This window comes from Zootoca vivipara, chromosome 5 (assembly GCF_965207765.1).
Source record: "Zootoca vivipara chromosome 5, rZooViv2.hap1.1, whole genome shotgun sequence".
Classification (NCBI taxonomy): Eukaryota; Metazoa; Chordata; class Lepidosauria; order Squamata; family Lacertidae; genus Zootoca; species Zootoca vivipara.
In genome coordinates this window covers 32,830,180-32,848,293 of record NC_142588.1, presented here as the reverse complement: position 1 = coordinate 32,848,293, position 18,114 = coordinate 32,830,180, and the positions used below count along the sequence as shown (strand labels likewise).

Genomic DNA, 18,114 nt, shown 5'->3' with positions numbered 1-18,114 from the left:
ATCCTAAGCATGTTTTCATATTGTCAATTCCACAGATGTTAGCAAAGAACTTGTCTCCACCACACACTGCATAACAAAGGGATTATTTTGTGTGAACAAACATAGGGATTTCTTTCCAAGGTGATTTTTTTAAAAAAAATGTAGTAGTTGTTGATGTCATCATCATCATAGACTGATGGGGATGGTTTCTTGGAGGACTATTTCAGGATCACAAACTCACTCATAATTCTGCATAAGCTCAATTATCTCTTCATACAAGTGCTGTGGTGCATCAAGGCCCAAGAAGAAATCCGTGTGTTGCCAGTCAGGAATAAACTTGTGGTAAACTAAGTTTGAGACCTGAGGCAGCCACCGGGCAATATTCTTTGGGGTTGAAAGCCAGTCATTTCCACCATTCCAGAGAGCTGTTGGAACAGTCATTTGTTTAATTTCGTAGGAAGGTGCTGTTTCCTAAAAGAGGGGGGGGGAAGAGAGGGGGAAACAGGTTGAAAAATAGTTTGTAAGTTAGGACTTTGCAGAAAGTTCTACCGGTTCACAAAAGAAAGTGTCCTCTCATATTTTATCACAGTGTGAGACGTTGACTTGACAGCCACAGACAGAAAGTCTTTACGGAGGGTGGTGAACACAGAACATGATATCATGGGCTGTCCCCTGAGCCCGCTAGATGACATCTCAATGGATTGATGCCTTAGGAGAGCGAGAAAAATTCTCAGGGGCGATTCATACCCTGGCCAGGACCTCTTTAATCTTCTACCCTTGGGCAGGAGCTATAGAAGTATAATCAGTCGTACCAACAGGCTAAAAAACAGTTTCTATCCGTAGGTTGTTAGGCTGCTGAACGGATAATAATATAGTGCAACTGACTTTCAGCACACAGAGTGCAATGAGATTGAGTGTTTGTGGCAAGGGGGAGGGAGGCTTGGTTATTTTCATTGTACATAGGTTGTACATTGAAAATAAAGGTATTGCTATATTATTATTATCAAAACACACACACACACACGACACAATTACACATGTTATGGGCAATATAAGTTGAGCAGTTAATGTGCATAACAACTGGACGTTGTGCAGATTTACAAGGCATCATAGAGAATGTGCACATCATCCATGAAGAGGAAATTGTGCACTTTTCCTGGTTAATATACATAGTCTCCAACCAGCTTTGGATAATCCCTTGAAATCCCTTGAAATCCCTTCTGTGCCAAAACTGGGCCTAAACCTCAACTTGAATTGGATCTGGGCGTCGTATTCTTCCTCTTTGGCAATCACTTGTAGCCAAGTAAAGTGGTCTTACATAAACACGGTTTTCACAACGAGCCTGTAAGTGACTGTGGAGGCTAATTCTGGATCCACACGTCAGCTGGCTTTTAACCCTGGCCAGCAAAGAAAAGTGAGAGCTTTGCCGCTCTGGTCTGCCATCCCCGCTCCTCCCACTTGGCTGCCTTCGTATGTTTGCATTTGTCATGCAGAAAGTCCATTGTGGATGTTAACCAATCAGGAATATTCAAAGTGTATTTTTTCATCATGCCAGTATGTTTGGCCAGTATGAACTCCATATGACTTCAGTTAGAAGAAAAATAATGTGCCTGAAACCACCCAAAGAAATGAGATTTGGCTCCCCCTCCAGCAGGAACTCACAGGAACTGTGCTCCAGCTCCTCTCAGGTAGGTGTCATTGCCGTTATTAGAGAACAATGGAGGTGTTCGTGGGAAACTCCAGCATCTATTTTCCTAGAAAAATAGCACTGGATTTGAACCACCTACCTGCTGATGGATGGTTTATACTTTTAAATGGAACACTAAGCTAGCGTTTACACTTTGACAAACCTTTTGCTAAACTGAGACTGCAGTCCTATCTGTGCCCACTTGCCTGGAAGAACGCCACATGGAACTCAGTGGAAATTACATCAGAGAATTTTCCTGGATGTTAAGCAAGACCAAACAAATTATATCAATTAGAGATGACTTGCCATTCCAAGTAGGTGTTCTTTGCTCTTGGCAAATAATGTCAAACTATATAAAGTCATGCTGTTTGTCATTTCATTCCGTGGAACCTAAGTACATCTTCTTGATGGCTGCTTTAATGTAGCTTTGTTGAGGAGCAGTCTTGTATATCTGGGCCGAAAGATGGATTTGCTTCCACGCAAATCAATGATATGGCTCGTCATAATGGGGGCAGGCTTGGTCCAAGTGCTTATTAGTTCAGGGATATTGTGGAAAAGAAGAAATGTAGATCCAGAAGCGACTATGAATACTGTAAGCCATTTACCTTTTCCTTTCTCATCTTCTTACCTCATGGCATCTTTGACAATTAGTGTTGCTTAATGGTGCTGTACCCCACATCCCTGAAGCTCATTTTCCATGGACTGCTGGGGTTTTAGAGGGCAAGAAAATATTTAGGTGCTCTGCAGTAGCAACCCTAGCATCCTGCACAGTGCATTATAATTGTTCAACAGCAAGAACAAAAATCATTCAGTGGTCCATCAAGTCCCTCAGCAAGTGGTCCAAGGGTGGGAGAGAAGGGAGGAGTTTGGGAACAACAGCCATAAAAATATAGAACAGCAGCAACAGCAGCAATTGGCTGGGAGGACATTCTGCAACAAAAGGCTCCCTTAGTTTCTAATTTCAGCAGAGGGAGGCAGGTAATCAGTTCTTGGACTTCTTTGGAACTGACAAATGAGTGATTGTGTGAGACGGTCTTACTACCTTATCTGGCTTATCACCCTTCTGCACACTCCAGTTACCACTTGTATTATGTAGAAAATAAGTGTTTAGCAGTGCTTTTTCCCCTGGGGGTACTCAAGGATACACAGTACCAGTGCCTCTGTTTGTTTTTGTTTGTTTGTTTAAAAGTATGGGACTTACTATAACAACTTCATGGTGAGTACCAGCACCTATTTTTCTAGAAAAAAGCAGTGTTCTGTAGACATCTTAAAGTTGCTTGTTAACCTGTCCAACTACACCCCCTCCACCCTGCAGAGCGAAATTATTTCTTTCAAAGGATATCCCAGTGAGGAATATGAAGTGGTAACAGACGATGGTTATATTCTGAGTATTAACAGAATCCCTCATGGCAAAAGAAATCAGTCAAACAAGGGTGAGTGTGTGCTTTGAGGTATATATTGTGTGTACGTATATATACAAATGTTCAATATTTTGGGTATTTATTATTATTATTATTAAATGATGAATTCTTGCTTTGCTAAAGTTTGATTTAGTGCAAAAGAACATAGGCTGTTTGTTTGGTAATGTGTACTATTATTATGATTGTTATTTGAGATCTGGATCTCACCACTCTGAGATTTAACATTCATGGACAAACTGACAACCCATGTCTGAAAGAGCAAAACAGACAAGAAAACCACTACTTTTCAATCAGTCTGTTTCAATAAATCAATATAGTTTTATTACATACGCAACATTGATGGAACATGGTTATAGGCATCAGAGAACACAGGGCTGTTTGTGGAATGACACATTTGTTTAAAAATTATAAATTTAAATTGAAGTTAAATATAATTAAAAAGACATATGGTGCTTCTGCAGCAGGGGAGTGGGATGGTTCAATATTGCCTGTTACAAATAAGTGGGTGGGCTTTTTTGGGGGGGAAGGAGACTTGCTTTACATATTGCATTCAGGAGTGATTTATTCCAGGCACATAAAATTGCTGCCCATGCATGCTTTGTGCCCCAAGTTTATAGTAGGTGATATCAGTAGCTTCCAGTGAAGTGGCATTTGTGGAGTGGTGGCAATGCTCTCCTGATTTCCCCCACATTGGTTCACTGGAGCTTATTGAGAGGATGAGAGGAGGTATAAGGTTGGGGGAGCTTGACATGGTGTTGCACGTAGAGGTGAGGGAATTGGATTGGCTCCACCAAAATGCACTTCTCCCTTCTCTTCTTGCTCTCTGTAAGCACCAGCAACCCAGTTTGTCAGGAAGCCACGAGAGTAACATTGCCCCACCTGCACCACTTCACTGGCTGCTACTTGAAATATGGAATGACAACAACTGCCATTCAAGGTTCTGATGGATCACTGTCATGTTGGAAAGAAACTCTTATAACTATACTTAAAAGATTTCCATTTCAGATCCAAAGCCCGCAGTGTTTCTGCAACATGGCATGTTTGGCACTAGCAGTAACTGGGTGATGTCTCTGGAGAACAACAGCCTGGGCTTCATATTGGCTGATGCTGGCTATGATGTTTGGCTAGGAAACAGTAGAGGGAACACCTGGTCCATCAAACACATCAACTATACTGTGGATCAAGAAGAATTCTGGCGATTCAGGTAGAATGAGCTTTCTAAACTTAATTATGTGTTTCTGGTTCCTAGTTTTCCTTTTGGGAAACTGCCATGCTCTTCCTCTTCTGTTTCAACATTGAACAGCACCCTGATAATCTGGAGGTAGAGAAATATATTTCCAAATAAATATAATTGGTAGTTGTTTCTTTAAACAAAAAGCACGCGTTGTTCATGTGGGGAATTAGATGTTCTGATAAAGACTGGAAGATGATAAGATTGACTAAATGGATATCTAAGAAGTGTGCATGCACACGAAAGCTCATACCAATGACAAACTTAGTTGGTCTCTAAGGTACTGCTGGCAGGATATATATATATTTTGTTTCGACTACCAACACGGCTACCTACCTGTAACTAAATGGGTGTGGTGAGCCAGTTGATGACTGTTAACGACTGCAATTGGCCCTACTGGATAAAGCAAGGGATAGTATGCAGATTATTAGCCTATCTCATTACTCCACCCTCACACGCCGCTGGGCACCCATAATATGGGGCCCAAGTCGGTGCCCCTGGGACCAAGTGTGGGTCCTGCTGATTCTGAGGAAACTTACTTGGCCAGAATTTGAAGCTCCTCAAATGTGTAGGGCAGTGTTTCTCAACCAGTGTGCCTCCAGATGTTTTGGGACTACAACTCCCATCATTCCTGACCACTGGTCTTGCTAGCTAGGGATGATGGGAGTTGTAGTCCCAAAACATCTGGAGGCACACTGGTTGAGAAACACTGGTGTAGGGAGGCGAGGCACAGCCTCCTGAAACTTATGTTTTTAAAAAGCTTTTTGTTTCTCCTTTGGCTTCCAGTATTAGAGTCACACTAGTATCAGCAACAAAAGCATTCTCCTCCCCCTTCTAATCTGTCTGTTTTATTTTTATACCACCCAACAGGTTTATAGGCACTCTACTGGCAATTCCTATTCTGTGCAAATATGTTCTACAGTCATGACTTATTTGGCTCTCCAGGCGCTGATATTTGACACTTAGGGACAGCTTGCCTGTTAAAACTGTCACACTGCAGGAACCCCAGTGGCCCAGGGGCGTAGGAAGATAGGGGCAGTGGGGGCAGGCCGCCCTGAGCGGCGGGCTCCAAGGGGCACCATCACGGGCGCACACCCCACCCCCAAAATGCGTGCCCTGCCCCGGAACACATGTCACGCCCCTCTGGGAGGTGTGCCACACCCCTGGAATGCGCGCCGTGCTCCCGGGAGGCACGGGCACCAGCCCTGCCCCCGCCCCCAATGCCGGAGCATGAAGCTCCGCCACTGCATTGGCCATTGTGAACTATGTGGTGGACTTTTTAAGTTTTCAGTGAACAGCTCATAGCATTTCATTGACTGCTAGTGAACAGTGCCAGTGGAAATATCTAAAGAAGTTGAGTCATGGCTCAATTTAAATCAGATTTTTGTCCACAAATGTTCAGAGAATTAGTAGTCCATGGAGGAGGTGATCTCTGGTCTTCCAGATATTGTATTGCATTGGCTGGAGAAGTCTGTTTGCAAGTTTGTAAAAGACAGCCTGTTATTCCTTTTCTTTGCAGTTTTGATGAAATGGCTAAATATGACCTTCCAGCTTCAATAAATTTTATCCTGAGAAAAACTGGACAAGAGAAAATATTTTATGTTGGTCATTCCCAGGGCACCACAACGGGTAGGTTAGGAAGCTTCTGAAACACATGTTGCCAATTCTAATAGCAACATGTTTATTTGTACAGTTGGTGTTGTGTATTAATTTCAAGGGAGATTTTGGTCATAGTACAGTGGTTAGGTTTCCTGCATTTCCCCCTTAGTAACATTTCCCATAAAAGAAATGTTTCAAAGCTGCTATGGACTTAGAGAAAGCAGTGTATGGAATATAATACTCCCCTCACACCCTTTGTTTCATGTACTTTGTGTTGCTTCAGTTCATCTCAGCTGACAAACTCTTGTTTGATTTGAATAAAATCCTGGATTTCAAGCCAGGATCAAACCTGGTTTGTAGTTGGAATTTAAACAGAAGTTTCTGAGCCTGGATGTAAAAGGAAGCTGCATGGGCGTAGGCAGGAGGGGCAGGAGGGGGCAATTGCCCCCCTATAAGCAGGGCCGCTGGCCAGCCTGCCCCGCTGCCCGCCCGGTGCTGTCTCCCTTCTCCCTGGCTGTGGGGCGGGCGGAGGAAAAGCCAGGCAACCGCTTTGCGCGGCTCTGGGGCTTTCCCTCCACCTGCCCCGGCGATTGCAGAGGGGGAGGAGGGGATCGGAGCAGCCCGATTTCGGGCTGATCCTGGCTCCCCCTGGCCCCTGCCGGTCGCGGAGGGGGAGGAGGGAGTCGGAGCAGCCCGATTTCGCGCTGATCCTGGTTCCCCCTGGCCCCTGCCGATCGCGGAGGGGGAGGAGGGAGTCAGAGCAGCCCGATTTCGCGCTGATCCTGGCTCCCCCTGGCCCCTGCCGATCGCGGAGGGGGAGGAGGGAGTCGGAGCAGCCCGATTTCGGGCTGATCCTGGCTCCCCCTGGCCCCTGCCGATCGCGGAGGGGGAGGAGGGAAAGCTGGCAAGGAAGAAGGGAGCTTTCCTTGCCCCGCTGTGGCCCCTCCCCTCCCCTTGGCCCCGCCCCTTGCCCCCCCTGATTTTCATCCTGGCTACGCCCCTGGGAAGCTGTAGCTTAACAATCCTGGAACTACTTTTTTAAGGCTGCCAAGAGGAGGGGATATGAAAGTGGACTTTCCAATATTTCTTTTGACTTGAAGTATGTGACCATAAGCCATTCCTCACAGGCCTTACAATAATGTATATAGTCAAACCTCAGTTGTCAAATGTAATCCATTCAGCTTCTGAAACATTTGACAACCGAGACACAACTTCTGATTGGTTGCAGGAGCTTCCTGCACTCAAGTGGAAGCCGTGTCTGACATTTGGCTTCCAAAAAAATGTTTAAAACCTGGAGCATTTACTTCTGGGTTTTTGGCATTCGGGAGCCGAAACGTTCCAAAATGGAGCTGTTTGGGACCCGAGGTTTGACTGTACTTTATTGCCTTTGTGTTATGAGAAAAGTAGGCTAAGGTTATTTTTCTTGTATTGTGATCAAGGCAGTAGTGCTTGATATATTCATTTATCTTCTATTTCTATTTCCCATCTTGTTTCTTAGCAATCATTGCATTTTCAACCATGCCACAGCTCGCCCAGAAGATAAAAATGTTCTTTGGATTAGCACCAGTGGTCAACATGCTTTATTGTGGCAGCCCATCATCAACTGTGTTACTTCAGCTTCCTGAATATTTGATCAAAGTATGCATTTTGGACCAAATATTTGTTTAAAATAGAGGGTGCAAATATCTCTGGCTGTAGCTAAGAACTTGGGAATGTACCCATCATTTGACCTGAGGCCATTTGTCATTCTCATAGACACCTAAACTGTTCTAGCTGGCAGATGCTGAAATTTGGTATCAGGGTGTTGCTCAGTCTAAGCTGATCTGTAAAAACTGGGGTCCCCATTTTTTTTACCTTGCTGTGAGAATCATGGGTGCCAGCACAAAACACCTGCTGTGGGCAGGGAGGGGGGGGGAGAGGTCCTGGTGTGAGAGCAATCCTCAAGTGCCCAAATGAAAGGCCTTGGTACAAACTTACACAGTTCCCACTGATGGGGGAAACTGAAGTTCCACGAAGATCTTGATAGTATGATGGCAGATTACAACTGTGCGTAACTCAGCTGTCTTTAAAGCAGTAATGCTGAACAGTTATAGGAGTGTGTATTTATTACAGTATTGATTTATTGAAACAATGTATGACTATAAGATAAGAGAGCCAAACCAATCTACAGTACTGAGAAATAACTTGGGATGATCACAGTGTGGTGGGCAGTTACAGGCACATTTTCTGGACTCAGAAACATTTGCTGATCATGTTGGAGGCTTTTGGGGGCTTCTGTGTTGGCCAAATGTCCCCCTCACCCACTTTTAGCTCAGTAATTCATACAACAACATTGTAACATGATCAGTTTTATTCCCAGGTTAGTGTTAGGGCGCCAACAGGTTGGCGCGCTGAAGGCAGCAGTCGGATGCAGTGGGAGCCTAGGTCCACAGTCCAGGTCAGGAGAAGCCAAAGTCAGGAGCAGTCCAAGTCAGGAACCAGCCGAGGTCAGGTATCAGTACCGGGGGTCAGGAGAAGCCGAAGTCAGAAACACTGGAATCAGAAACAGGACGAGCAAAGACAACCACACGCTTCAGCACACCAGTTGCAAGTGCTGGCGAAGGGAGCAGCCGGCCTTCCTTAAGTAGTAGTAGTAGTTGTAGTAGTAGTAGTAGTAGTAGTAGTAATAATAATAATAATAATAATAATATATTATTTATACCCCGCCCATTTGGCTGGGTTTCCCCAGCCACTCTGGGTGGCTTCCAACAGAAATATTAAAATACAATGATTTATTAAACATTAAAAGCCGGCTCATCACCATGCACGCCTCTTACGAGCTGCAGCTGCCTCCAATTGTTCCCTACGTTTCTTCGCTCTACGCCAGGCATCCCCAAACTGCGGCCCTCCAGATGTTTTTGCCTACAACTCCCATGATCCCTAGCTAACAGGACCAGTGGTTGGGGAAGATGGGAATTGTAGTCCAAAACATCTGGAGGGCCGAAGTTTGGGGCTGCCTGCTCTACGCTCTACAGCAGTGAAGGGAGGAGGGGAGGGAGTTCGCTGGCTCCTCTCCTCTCCTCACAAGGGCCTGATTCTGGCTCAACTCCTTCCTCCTCCTGTTCTGGTCTTCCCTCTTCCCTATCTGATTCTTCCTCTTCTGAGGAGTGCCGCCACCAGTCTTCTCCAGGTATGAATTCCTCCATTTCCCCAGACTCTTCCGTGGTTGCCGCTTTGCCTAGGGGGGCTTGCCACCACCCCTGCTTGTCTAGCACAACCCTGACAATTAGAATGTGGTTGGTGGGAGGATTGAGAATGAGAGATTGTAGATTGTCTAACACCCCATACTGACAGTGGCTAGGGGGGTATTTGACCACTTTGGGGGCTTTATGATTCACAGCTGCTATGCTGCACTACTTCTACCCTAGACAAAAGCAGATTGAAGTGCCCTTTTCAGATTGTGGGAACAGCCACTCATGGTATTCTCAACCTGGAGAAGTCAGAAGACAAGGCAGTAAAATCATTCTCCCATATGTTACCATGTAGACAATAGAGAAGGAGTCCTTTGCCAAAATTACTAGGGAATTAAGTAGGATTGCCATATTTCAAGTTGTTGAGCTTTGTCCAGGCATATGGCAACCCTAAATTAAGTGATTTCAAGCACAGCACAATTATTAGCTATTTGTGGCTATGTTTGCATAACTGCAAGTCTTTTGCATATTTGGGCTCCTACTGAAATGATGTTCATGTTGTGGGAACCACTACTATCTGGCCTGTTCCCAAACCACGTTGTAAGGGCGCCAGTTGCACATTGCATACATCTCAAGATGCACTTTAATTGTGTCATCCTGTCTCTTCAATGGCTGTGTGTGTGGTGTAGTGGTTAAGAGGGGTAGACTCGTAATCTGGGGAACCGGGTTCGTGTCTCCACTCCTCCACATGCAGCTGCTGGGTGACCTTGGGCTAGTCACACTTCTCTGAAGTCTCTCAGCCCCACTCACCTCACAAAGTGTTTGTTGTGGGGGAGGAAGGGAAAGGAGAATGTTAGCTACTTTGAGACTCCTTTGGGTAGTGATAAAGCGGGATATCAAATCCAAACTACTCTTCTTCTTCTTCTTCTTCTTCTTCTTCTTCTTCTTCTTCTTCTTCTTCTTCTTCTTCTATAGTGCAGAAGGTCCTTTTGCTTGACTATGTATGTGGGATTTGAATTATTGTTGTTATTATTATGGCCATAGATTGTTGAATGGGCATTCTAGCCTAACAATCTGAGTAGAAGATTCTCATAATACTGTTTGTGATATTTTCTTGCTACGTAATATTGCTGGAAGTATCTCTAGGGAAACAGTCTTGACTAACAAAATGACCTGTGTACTAATGTTTTTGTTTTGGCAGGGAATACTTGGAACCAAGCAGTTTGGTGCTCAAGGCAAACTCACAAAATGGTTTGCTACTAACCTGTGTAATCGTTTCTTACTTGATCATGTTTGTGGCAGTATGTTCTTCCTAGGGATGGGCTTTAATGTGAAAAACATTAATCTGGTAAGATTTCTAACTACATAATAGGAGGTAAAGAGTGTGATGTAAAAAAAATTACGTATGTGGAGGCTTCTTTGAAATGGTTGCTGCTTATAACATCCATATCTTAATTACCCTTGGAGAAAAAGAGCTTGAGGTGGATCCCAGATGACTACTTCATTGAGCACTAGTGGATAGTGTAATTTGTGATATTTTGGGCTGTGCGTACATACAAAAACCAACCCAGGACTGCCACTTAAGTTTAAGTGTTTAATTTGAGTTTAATTGGTTTACCATCTCGATTCAAAATGGTGCCCTGCATGCAAACATAGTTGAAGACTAATATGTCCACCTCAGGAGTCCTCGTACAAAGTTTGGCGATGATATATTGAGAGGCAACCTGACTGGTTGGAGCTGTCCTGCATATTGGGCAACATAGCTGCCAAGTTTTCCCTTTTCTCGCGAGGAAGCCTATTCAGCATAAGGGAATTTCCCTTTAAAAAAGGGAGAACTTGGCAGCTATGTTGGGCAATGATATCTTCAGAGATGTCCAAGATGGTGAAGGTTGAAATTGTCACCACAAATTTAACAAAGACTTGCAGAATGGGGTGAAATATCTTCAGAGGTGTCCAAATGGGCAGAGCTATTGTTGTTGTAAAATTCTTGTCTGGTAGCATTAAAGCAGGAAGCTTAAGAGGGCACAGCTGCCACATTCCTTGATACAAACCAAATACAAATATTAAATACACAATAGAAATTAGAGCAAAAATAAGAACAAAATAAACCAATATGGCTTTATGTACAGATACTTGTAAACTGGAACTTAATACCTGTATGCATTGAAAGATGGTGCACATCAGCCCAAGAAACAGGTGAAGAAGTGAGAAGTCATGGTGTGCACCAAGGCCTGGTTAAGGTGCTTGGGGGCCCTTGCGCAATTTCCCATACAGGGGTTCACTTCCCCAAAACAGAATGCAGGTAATGCCTTATGGGTCACAAGAAGACTGTGTCTTCCTTGCCACCATGATGCAATAGGACCATAGCTAAGAGCATTCCTGAGTTTCAGTTCATAGTTCCTGATAAGAGTCCAGGAGTGGCCCTTAACCATTAGGGTGGGTCATAAAAAACTTTTTTTTGAAAATGTTTCCTCCCTTGATCTTATATCAGGCGTATGGTATAAACATAGCCAAATTTCAAATTTGGGACAAATCGGTTAATATTTAGACCCTGCTCCTACAGATTGAAATTTTGCCTCACTACGAGTGATGAAAACATAGGAATTTGACTCATTTATTCTCAGTATGTTAAATTGTGAACTAATAAACATATATTTTAGGTTTTATGTAGAGCAATAATAGTTGCATACTATTATTTTCTGCAATATTTATTTATTTAAGATAAAACATGTTGATAATTTACATGAAAAACCAATGGTTTTGAACAAATTATATGGAACAATTAAGCAAACGGTGTACTAAGCAAGTAAACATAAACAATAAACAAAACACCACTCATATTATGTGTTGCGTCAAAACATCACATTATACTTAATTACTTAGGTATAAATTGTACTAAATGCTTACATTTTGTTTAATTAATAAAATTTAACAGAGGAGCATATTTCAATTGTTTCATTGCCTGATGGAAATTACATTGGTGGTCATGTTACACCGGTTGATAGCAAGGTGAAATCTATTGCAAATTCTATCTCATCTCATTTCTCAGAGAAAAATACCTAGTGTGAGTCTACTTGCAGCAGTTGCTTTGATGGGACAAACACAAACATAGGTGCCCCGGGAGGAATTAACCATCTTATTGAAATAGACATTGGCCGGCCATTGCAATGGAATATTTGCCTCCTTCCTGCTAATGAACTGCCTCTACAACATCTCATCATTGAACTAGATCGACCCACATCTGAGGCTAACACCTTTTCAGGGCATATTGGGAAATTACTGCCCAGTGTCACCGATTTGCCAGTTGTTGAATACAAATGCTTTGCATGTTCAGATTCGATCCCAGAAATGCCATAAGTAGTTTGGAAAAAATCTATCTACTGACAAAAAGTATTTGTGGCAAGTTACATCTGCACTCATCTCTGGAGAATTCAGCAGTGACTTACAGCTGTTCAGAATTGGCCCATGCAGCCATAGCAGATGCCTGTCGTATCTGCCGGCTGTATGGAACAAATGATAAAATGGTCGGAAACAGAGACATATATGAGCCACCAATAATCAGGAACATGACAAACAATGAACTGTTAAATATTGTGACCACGCCATTAACAATTCCAAAATTCAAGTGCCATTCTCAAATGGTTGAACGTGCAGTGAAGGAGGTTACTAGAGCATCTAGGATAGTTATTGGAGAGAAAAGACGTGATGCTACCATCAAAACAACAATGAACAATCACTCTAAATTCCCAAAACAAGAGACAAATAAGGACTTTGCACCAAAATAGACATTTAGTGTAAGGCATAAAAGCATATTTTTAGCATGATATAATATGGTGTACATGTACAATGTATAATATTGCATAAGACATATTTTTATTAATTACACAAAATGTAAGCATTTAGTACAATTTATACCTAAGTGATTAAGTATAATGTGATGTTTTGACACAACACATAATATGAGTGGTGTTTTATTGTTTAATGTTCATGTTTACTTGTTTAGTACACCGTTTGCTTAATTGTTCCATATAATTTGTTCAAAACCATTGGTTTTTCATGTAAATTATCAACATGTTTTATCTTAAATAAATAAATATTGCAGAAAATAATAGTATGCAACTATTATTGCTCTAAATAAAACCTAAAATTTATGTATTAGTTCACAATTTAACATACTGAGAATAAATGAGTCAAATTCCTATGTTTTCATCACTCGTAGTGAGGCAAAATTTCAATCTGTAGGAGCAGGGTCTAAATATTAACCGATTTGTCCCAAATTTGAAATTTGACTATGTTTATACCATACGCCTGATATAAGATCAAGGGAGGAAACATTTTTCCAAAAAAAGTTTTTTATGACCCACCCTATATTATGACCCACAACTGGACATGGCACCAAAGCAGGATGGAGTGAATTCATGTCATACAGGAGGAATGTACACAATGCCATGGCCCACTGCACAAATGGATGTTATTTGATATGTCTGCAATTGCCCTGGTTGTACTATACAGTGAAAAGTATTATAATTCAGGCTGTAACTCTGTGCATAGTTACCTGGGTGTAGCCTGGTTGAACACAGTGCAATTTCCTTCTTAGTAAATGTGCACAGGATTGCAGTAAAAATGTATTTATGTAGTGGGGCAATGCCTTGCTGTAAGCGAATTTTCCTCTTACACAATATTGGCATTGGCAGCTAGTTTGAAGTGTCAAGTTGATTTCCAAAACTGACATGTAATTGCTACTTAAACACTGATTCCTGCATGATATCCAGCACACTCGTTCTGTTCACTTTGCTCTTTCTTTCAGACTCGAATCAATGTATATTTATCACACAGCCCAGCTGGGGTTTCTATCCGGAACATGCTTCACTGGCATCAGGTAGCACCTAAATCCTCAATTCTGTTAACATCTGGGGGGCTCCAGGCTAGTGAAGGCTGTGTGTCGGTAGCATAAGGCTGGCAAAGAAGTGCCGTGATCTGGGAGCACCTGGTCTTGAACGTAGTTGCTGGTAATTTCTACATGACCCTGTGAAAACAAAACAGGGTTTTACACCACAGGAGTTTCTTATCAAGATCAGTTTCATAGCTCACATTTAATAGCAGGGTGGGACCGCCTACCTTTCAATAACCTGATGTAGTAGCAATGGAGGATTTCAAAGCGTGTTGCAAGGTGCTGCTAAACTAACCCCTCCCCTTTATTTTTGCTGGAGAGTCTGCTGCAGACCTCTTGCTGATCTGTTTTAACAAGTATTTTAAGAGAAACTCCTTTCTGAATTGGGAAGGGATTTGCATGGAATTCTGGCAAACGGAGTAGGATTTTCACACACACACACTCCATCAGCTGGCTTCAGCGGCGCTCACAGCTGGATAGTAGGTGGGAGGCTTTGGGAGAAGCGTTTGGGCCAAACTGGATCCCCTGGCAGAGTAAGATTGTCTTGTGGCGTGGAAGTTCCTGGTCCCTGGTATATATTTTGACTTACTTAAGTCTCCATAAGATTTGGAGGATGGCCACATATGAACTGGCCATTTTTACAGTAGCTTCCCATTTGGGAATGCATTCCCCAGGGAGGCTCACCTGGCCCCTTCATTATATATCTTTAGGCACTGAGCGAAAACATGCCTCTTCTCCCTGGCCTTTGGCTAATTAAACAACCTATGTCCCTTTAAACCGGTTGTAAGGGTTTAGACAGAGGAGGAATGGTGGAGACCTCCTCCCCAGCCTGACCCTTCCAGAGAAGAGGAAGACAGTTCAGAATTACAGCAGAGGTTTGAGGGAGGTCACAGCTCAGAGGCAGATGTGGGGGAAAGCTGGGAAATGATGGGAAGGGGAATAGGAAGCCCCAGAGAGTACAGCTGATGGACACAATGTCTTTAGAAAGCATTCCAGACCCCCCTCTCTTCCAGAACCCAGCGAGCCTTGAAGGTAGTAGAGCAAAGAGCTTGGAAACAGAGGGCCCTCAGTGGCACCCGTAGGGAGATGATGGCAATGACGGGTGAGGAAGTGGGAGAAAAGGGAGGTGGAGAGTCATTTGGGACAATGCCATTATCCCAAGAGGCTGTGTTCCAAGCCTCTCTCTGTAAATATTGAATCAAAAGCAGATGGTAAGAACTTTTTCTTGTCTTGTACATTCCTCGCAACCAGCCGTGTCTGTTGTGTCTGTGCGTATTGTTTTGTTATTATGTTATGTGCTTTTGTGTTTTTATATAGTAAACTAGACTATGGCCCTCAGGTATTTATTGATTAATAATAAACAGCAATAATAATAATAATAATAATAATAATAATAATAATAATAATTTCCCCATTTAGTTTTTTCAAAATATGATACACTTCTTTTTTCAGAATATGAGGAGTGGGAAGTTCAAAGGCTTTGACTGGGGTAGCAAGGAAGAAAACATGGCTCACCACAACCAGGTAATAATTTTTCACTAATTGCATCCCTCTCTCCCTCTCTTTCGCCTCCCCTCCCTCCCTCCTCCCCTCCCTCCCTCCTCTGTTTATATGATGGTAGACATCAGTAAGGTATGGCAATAGCTACTGATGGCAAAGGTGGATAAAATGTAGCTCCAATATGAAACAAAATAGTTAAAGGTCTTATCTATAAAGATCTTAAATGATGTTTATAACCAGGCTTTATATACACAAAATGTAATGATAATGATGATAGTGATAATAATTTATACCCCACCCTTCTGGCAGTTTTCCCAGCCACTCTGGCTGGGTTACATCATATATAAAAGCATAATAAAACATCAATCATTAAAAAATTCCCAATACAGGGCTGCCTTCTGATGTCTTCTAATGGCTGTTATGCCCATGGATATGTTAACAAAATCTAATATGTAAATACATAAACTGTCTATTTAGGAAAATAATATATCCACAATTATACAATAAACTGAATAAAAAGAAAAATTGTGTACAGTGCATGAGATGTCCTTATACTTCTTTAATTATATTAATTAGATAGCTGATGTGTCTATATAAGATATTTTTAATGTTTTTTAATGAAACTTTCTGGATAACTGAAATACCAAACACATTTAGGCATTTTATGCTTCTTCAGTGGACTATTTTGCAATGCAGTATTCTGTAGGCATAAGTTCAGCCTCTCAGTTTTGTTTAAAATTGTAGCTAATATCCAAATAAACCAATCACTTCAAACTGGATCCAAAAATCACCTTTGCTTGTGTCGTGGTCAAAAATCAAAATCTTCAGTTGGTACAGGTTTGCAAAAAAATGCTACCGTATCATCTGTTAAAGCAATGCATATAACATTAGAACCATATCTCAAAAATAGACACATATGTAAGTAAGTAAGTAAGTAAGTAAGTAAGTAAGTAAGTAAGTAAGTAAGTAAGTAAATATAATGAGAAACTTACCAATTTAAATTTCTACACCGTGGGGATCATGAGTGAACTTAAGTGAAATAACCTGCTATTATTTTACCCACAATATTGCACTGTTGATCTGATGACAATAGTTTCTAGCTCCATTTCATAGAAATTCCCCACACTGTGTCAGGGGCACAGCATGAGGGGGCAGTGAGACCATGGCCCCGGGCACACAATTTTGAAGTGGCACAAACCAGGCACCCCTATGCAGGATTCCTGCCCTGTTTCTGGGCCCTGGAATCTGGCCCAAGACTGCCGTGTCCCTGGCCACCTCGCTGGATGGCTGCCCAGCCAGCACATGTTTGCTCCTCACTCAGACAGTGAGCAGGTACAGATGGAAGCAGGCAGGCAAGGGGCAACCCCAGTGTGGCCCAGTCTGGCATTCCTCTCTGTGGGTCTTACAGGGATTTGCCTAACAACAGCCATGTTGGCTGGCCATGCTCCCCATTGTGCAGACAGGCAGCAGGAGGCACAGCGTGGCCCCACTTGGCTCTGGGGGCAAGGGCTGGCCTGGCCCAATGGACTCCATTCACCAGAAAATGAAGCTACATTGCTGCATAGTGCAAATACAGTGACGGCAATAACCAATATTCCACAGAAACATATATTAATGTGGCATAATTTCCAACAAAAGTACATCTTCAATTTTTTACATAACAGATATCCATTTAAGTCCTCCTTAAGTCCACCAGGTGCTACTGTACTTAATCTATAAAATATGTATCTTTTCTAATAGATATTTTGGCACATCCTAAAGTAAATCCAACGGGACGCGGGTGGCGCTGTGGTGTAAACCACAGAGCCTAGTGCTTGCCGATCAGAAGGTCAGCAGTTCGAACCCCCATGACGGGGTCAGCTCCCGTTGCTCAGTCCCTGCTCCTGCTAACCTAACAGTTCGAAAGCACGTCAGAGTGCAAGTAGATAAATAGGTACCGCTCCGGCGGGAAGGTAAACGGCGTTTCTGGTTCACCAGAAGCAGCTTAGTCATGCTGGCCACATGACCTAGAAGCTGTACGCCGGCTCCCTTGGCCAATAAAGCGAGATGAGCGCCGCAACCCCAGAGTACGTCACGACTGGACCTAATGGCCAGGGGTCCCTTTACCGTTACTCTTTAACTTATAAAGTATTTTTTTAACCTGTTATTTCTCCCTCTCTTTTAGGAAACAGCACCTTCCTATGATATTAAACAAATGACTGTTCCAACAGCTTTCTGGAATGGTGGAAATGACCGGCTTTCAACCCCAAAGGATTGTGCCCTGTTGTTGCCTCAGGTCTCAAACCTATTTTACCACAAGATTATTCCTGACTGGGCACACCTGGATTTCATCTGGGGCCTTGATGCCCCACAGCGCATGTATGGAGAAATAATTGAGTTTATGCAAAATTATCAGTGAGTTTGTGATCCTGAAATTGTCCTTCAAGAAATCAGCACCTTTAGACTATGTCTATGATAATAACAACAACTACAAAAACTACAATTAAAATATAAAAAAGCACCTTGGAAAGAAATCCCTATGTTTGTTCACACAAAATAATCCATTTGGAAATAACATTTTTGAACTGCTTATCATTATTTATATCCATGAATTTTTAATTGAGGTTGTCAGGGGATTCTTGCGACTACTCTAGAGT

The 18,114-nt window shown here is 42.6% G+C and overlaps 1 protein-coding gene across 3 annotated transcripts; it reads left to right on the top strand.

Moving 5' to 3' along the window:
• Window positions 1-1,520: 1,520 nt before the first annotated feature.
• Window positions 1,521-18,029, top strand: LOC118096232 (putative lysosomal acid lipase/cholesteryl ester hydrolase). Of its 3 annotated transcripts, none has more exons than XM_088670311.1 (9): window positions 1,521-1,667; window positions 2,982-3,099; window positions 4,093-4,291; window positions 5,838-5,947; window positions 7,416-7,555; window positions 10,289-10,435; window positions 13,895-13,966; window positions 15,431-15,502; window positions 17,643-18,029. In XM_088670311.1, the coding sequence occupies exons 1-9, from the start codon at window positions 1,536-1,538 to the stop codon at window positions 17,874-17,876; spliced, it is 1,224 nt and encodes a 407-aa protein (XP_088526437.1). In that variant the 5' UTR covers window positions 1,521-1,535; the 3' UTR covers window positions 17,877-18,029. The 3 variants fall into 3 exon arrangements, with proteins under 3 accessions (XP_088526437.1, XP_034993660.1, XP_088526438.1); XM_035137769.3 differs by lacking the exon at window positions 1,521-1,667 and adding an exon at window positions 2,028-2,258 and having other exon boundaries at window positions 17,643-18,028; XM_088670312.1 differs by lacking the exon at window positions 1,521-1,667 and adding an exon at window positions 2,296-2,882 and having other exon boundaries at window positions 17,643-18,028.
• The last annotated feature ends 85 nt before the right edge of the window (window positions 18,030-18,114 follow it).

Excerpts from the sequence above, each read along its gene's own strand:
- LOC118096232 (XM_088670311.1), top strand. The coding sequence starts at position 1,536 with ATGTTTGGCCAGTATGAACTCCATATGACTTCAGTTAGAAGAAAAATA. Across the intron at positions 4,292-5,837 it reads GAAGAATTCTGGCGATTCAG|TTTTGATGAAATGGCTAAAT; the intron begins GTAGAATGAGCT and ends TTTTCTTTGCAG. Across the intron at positions 15,503-17,642 it reads ACATGGCTCACCACAACCAG|GAAACAGCACCTTCCTATGA; the intron begins GTAATAATTTTT and ends CCTCTCTTTTAG.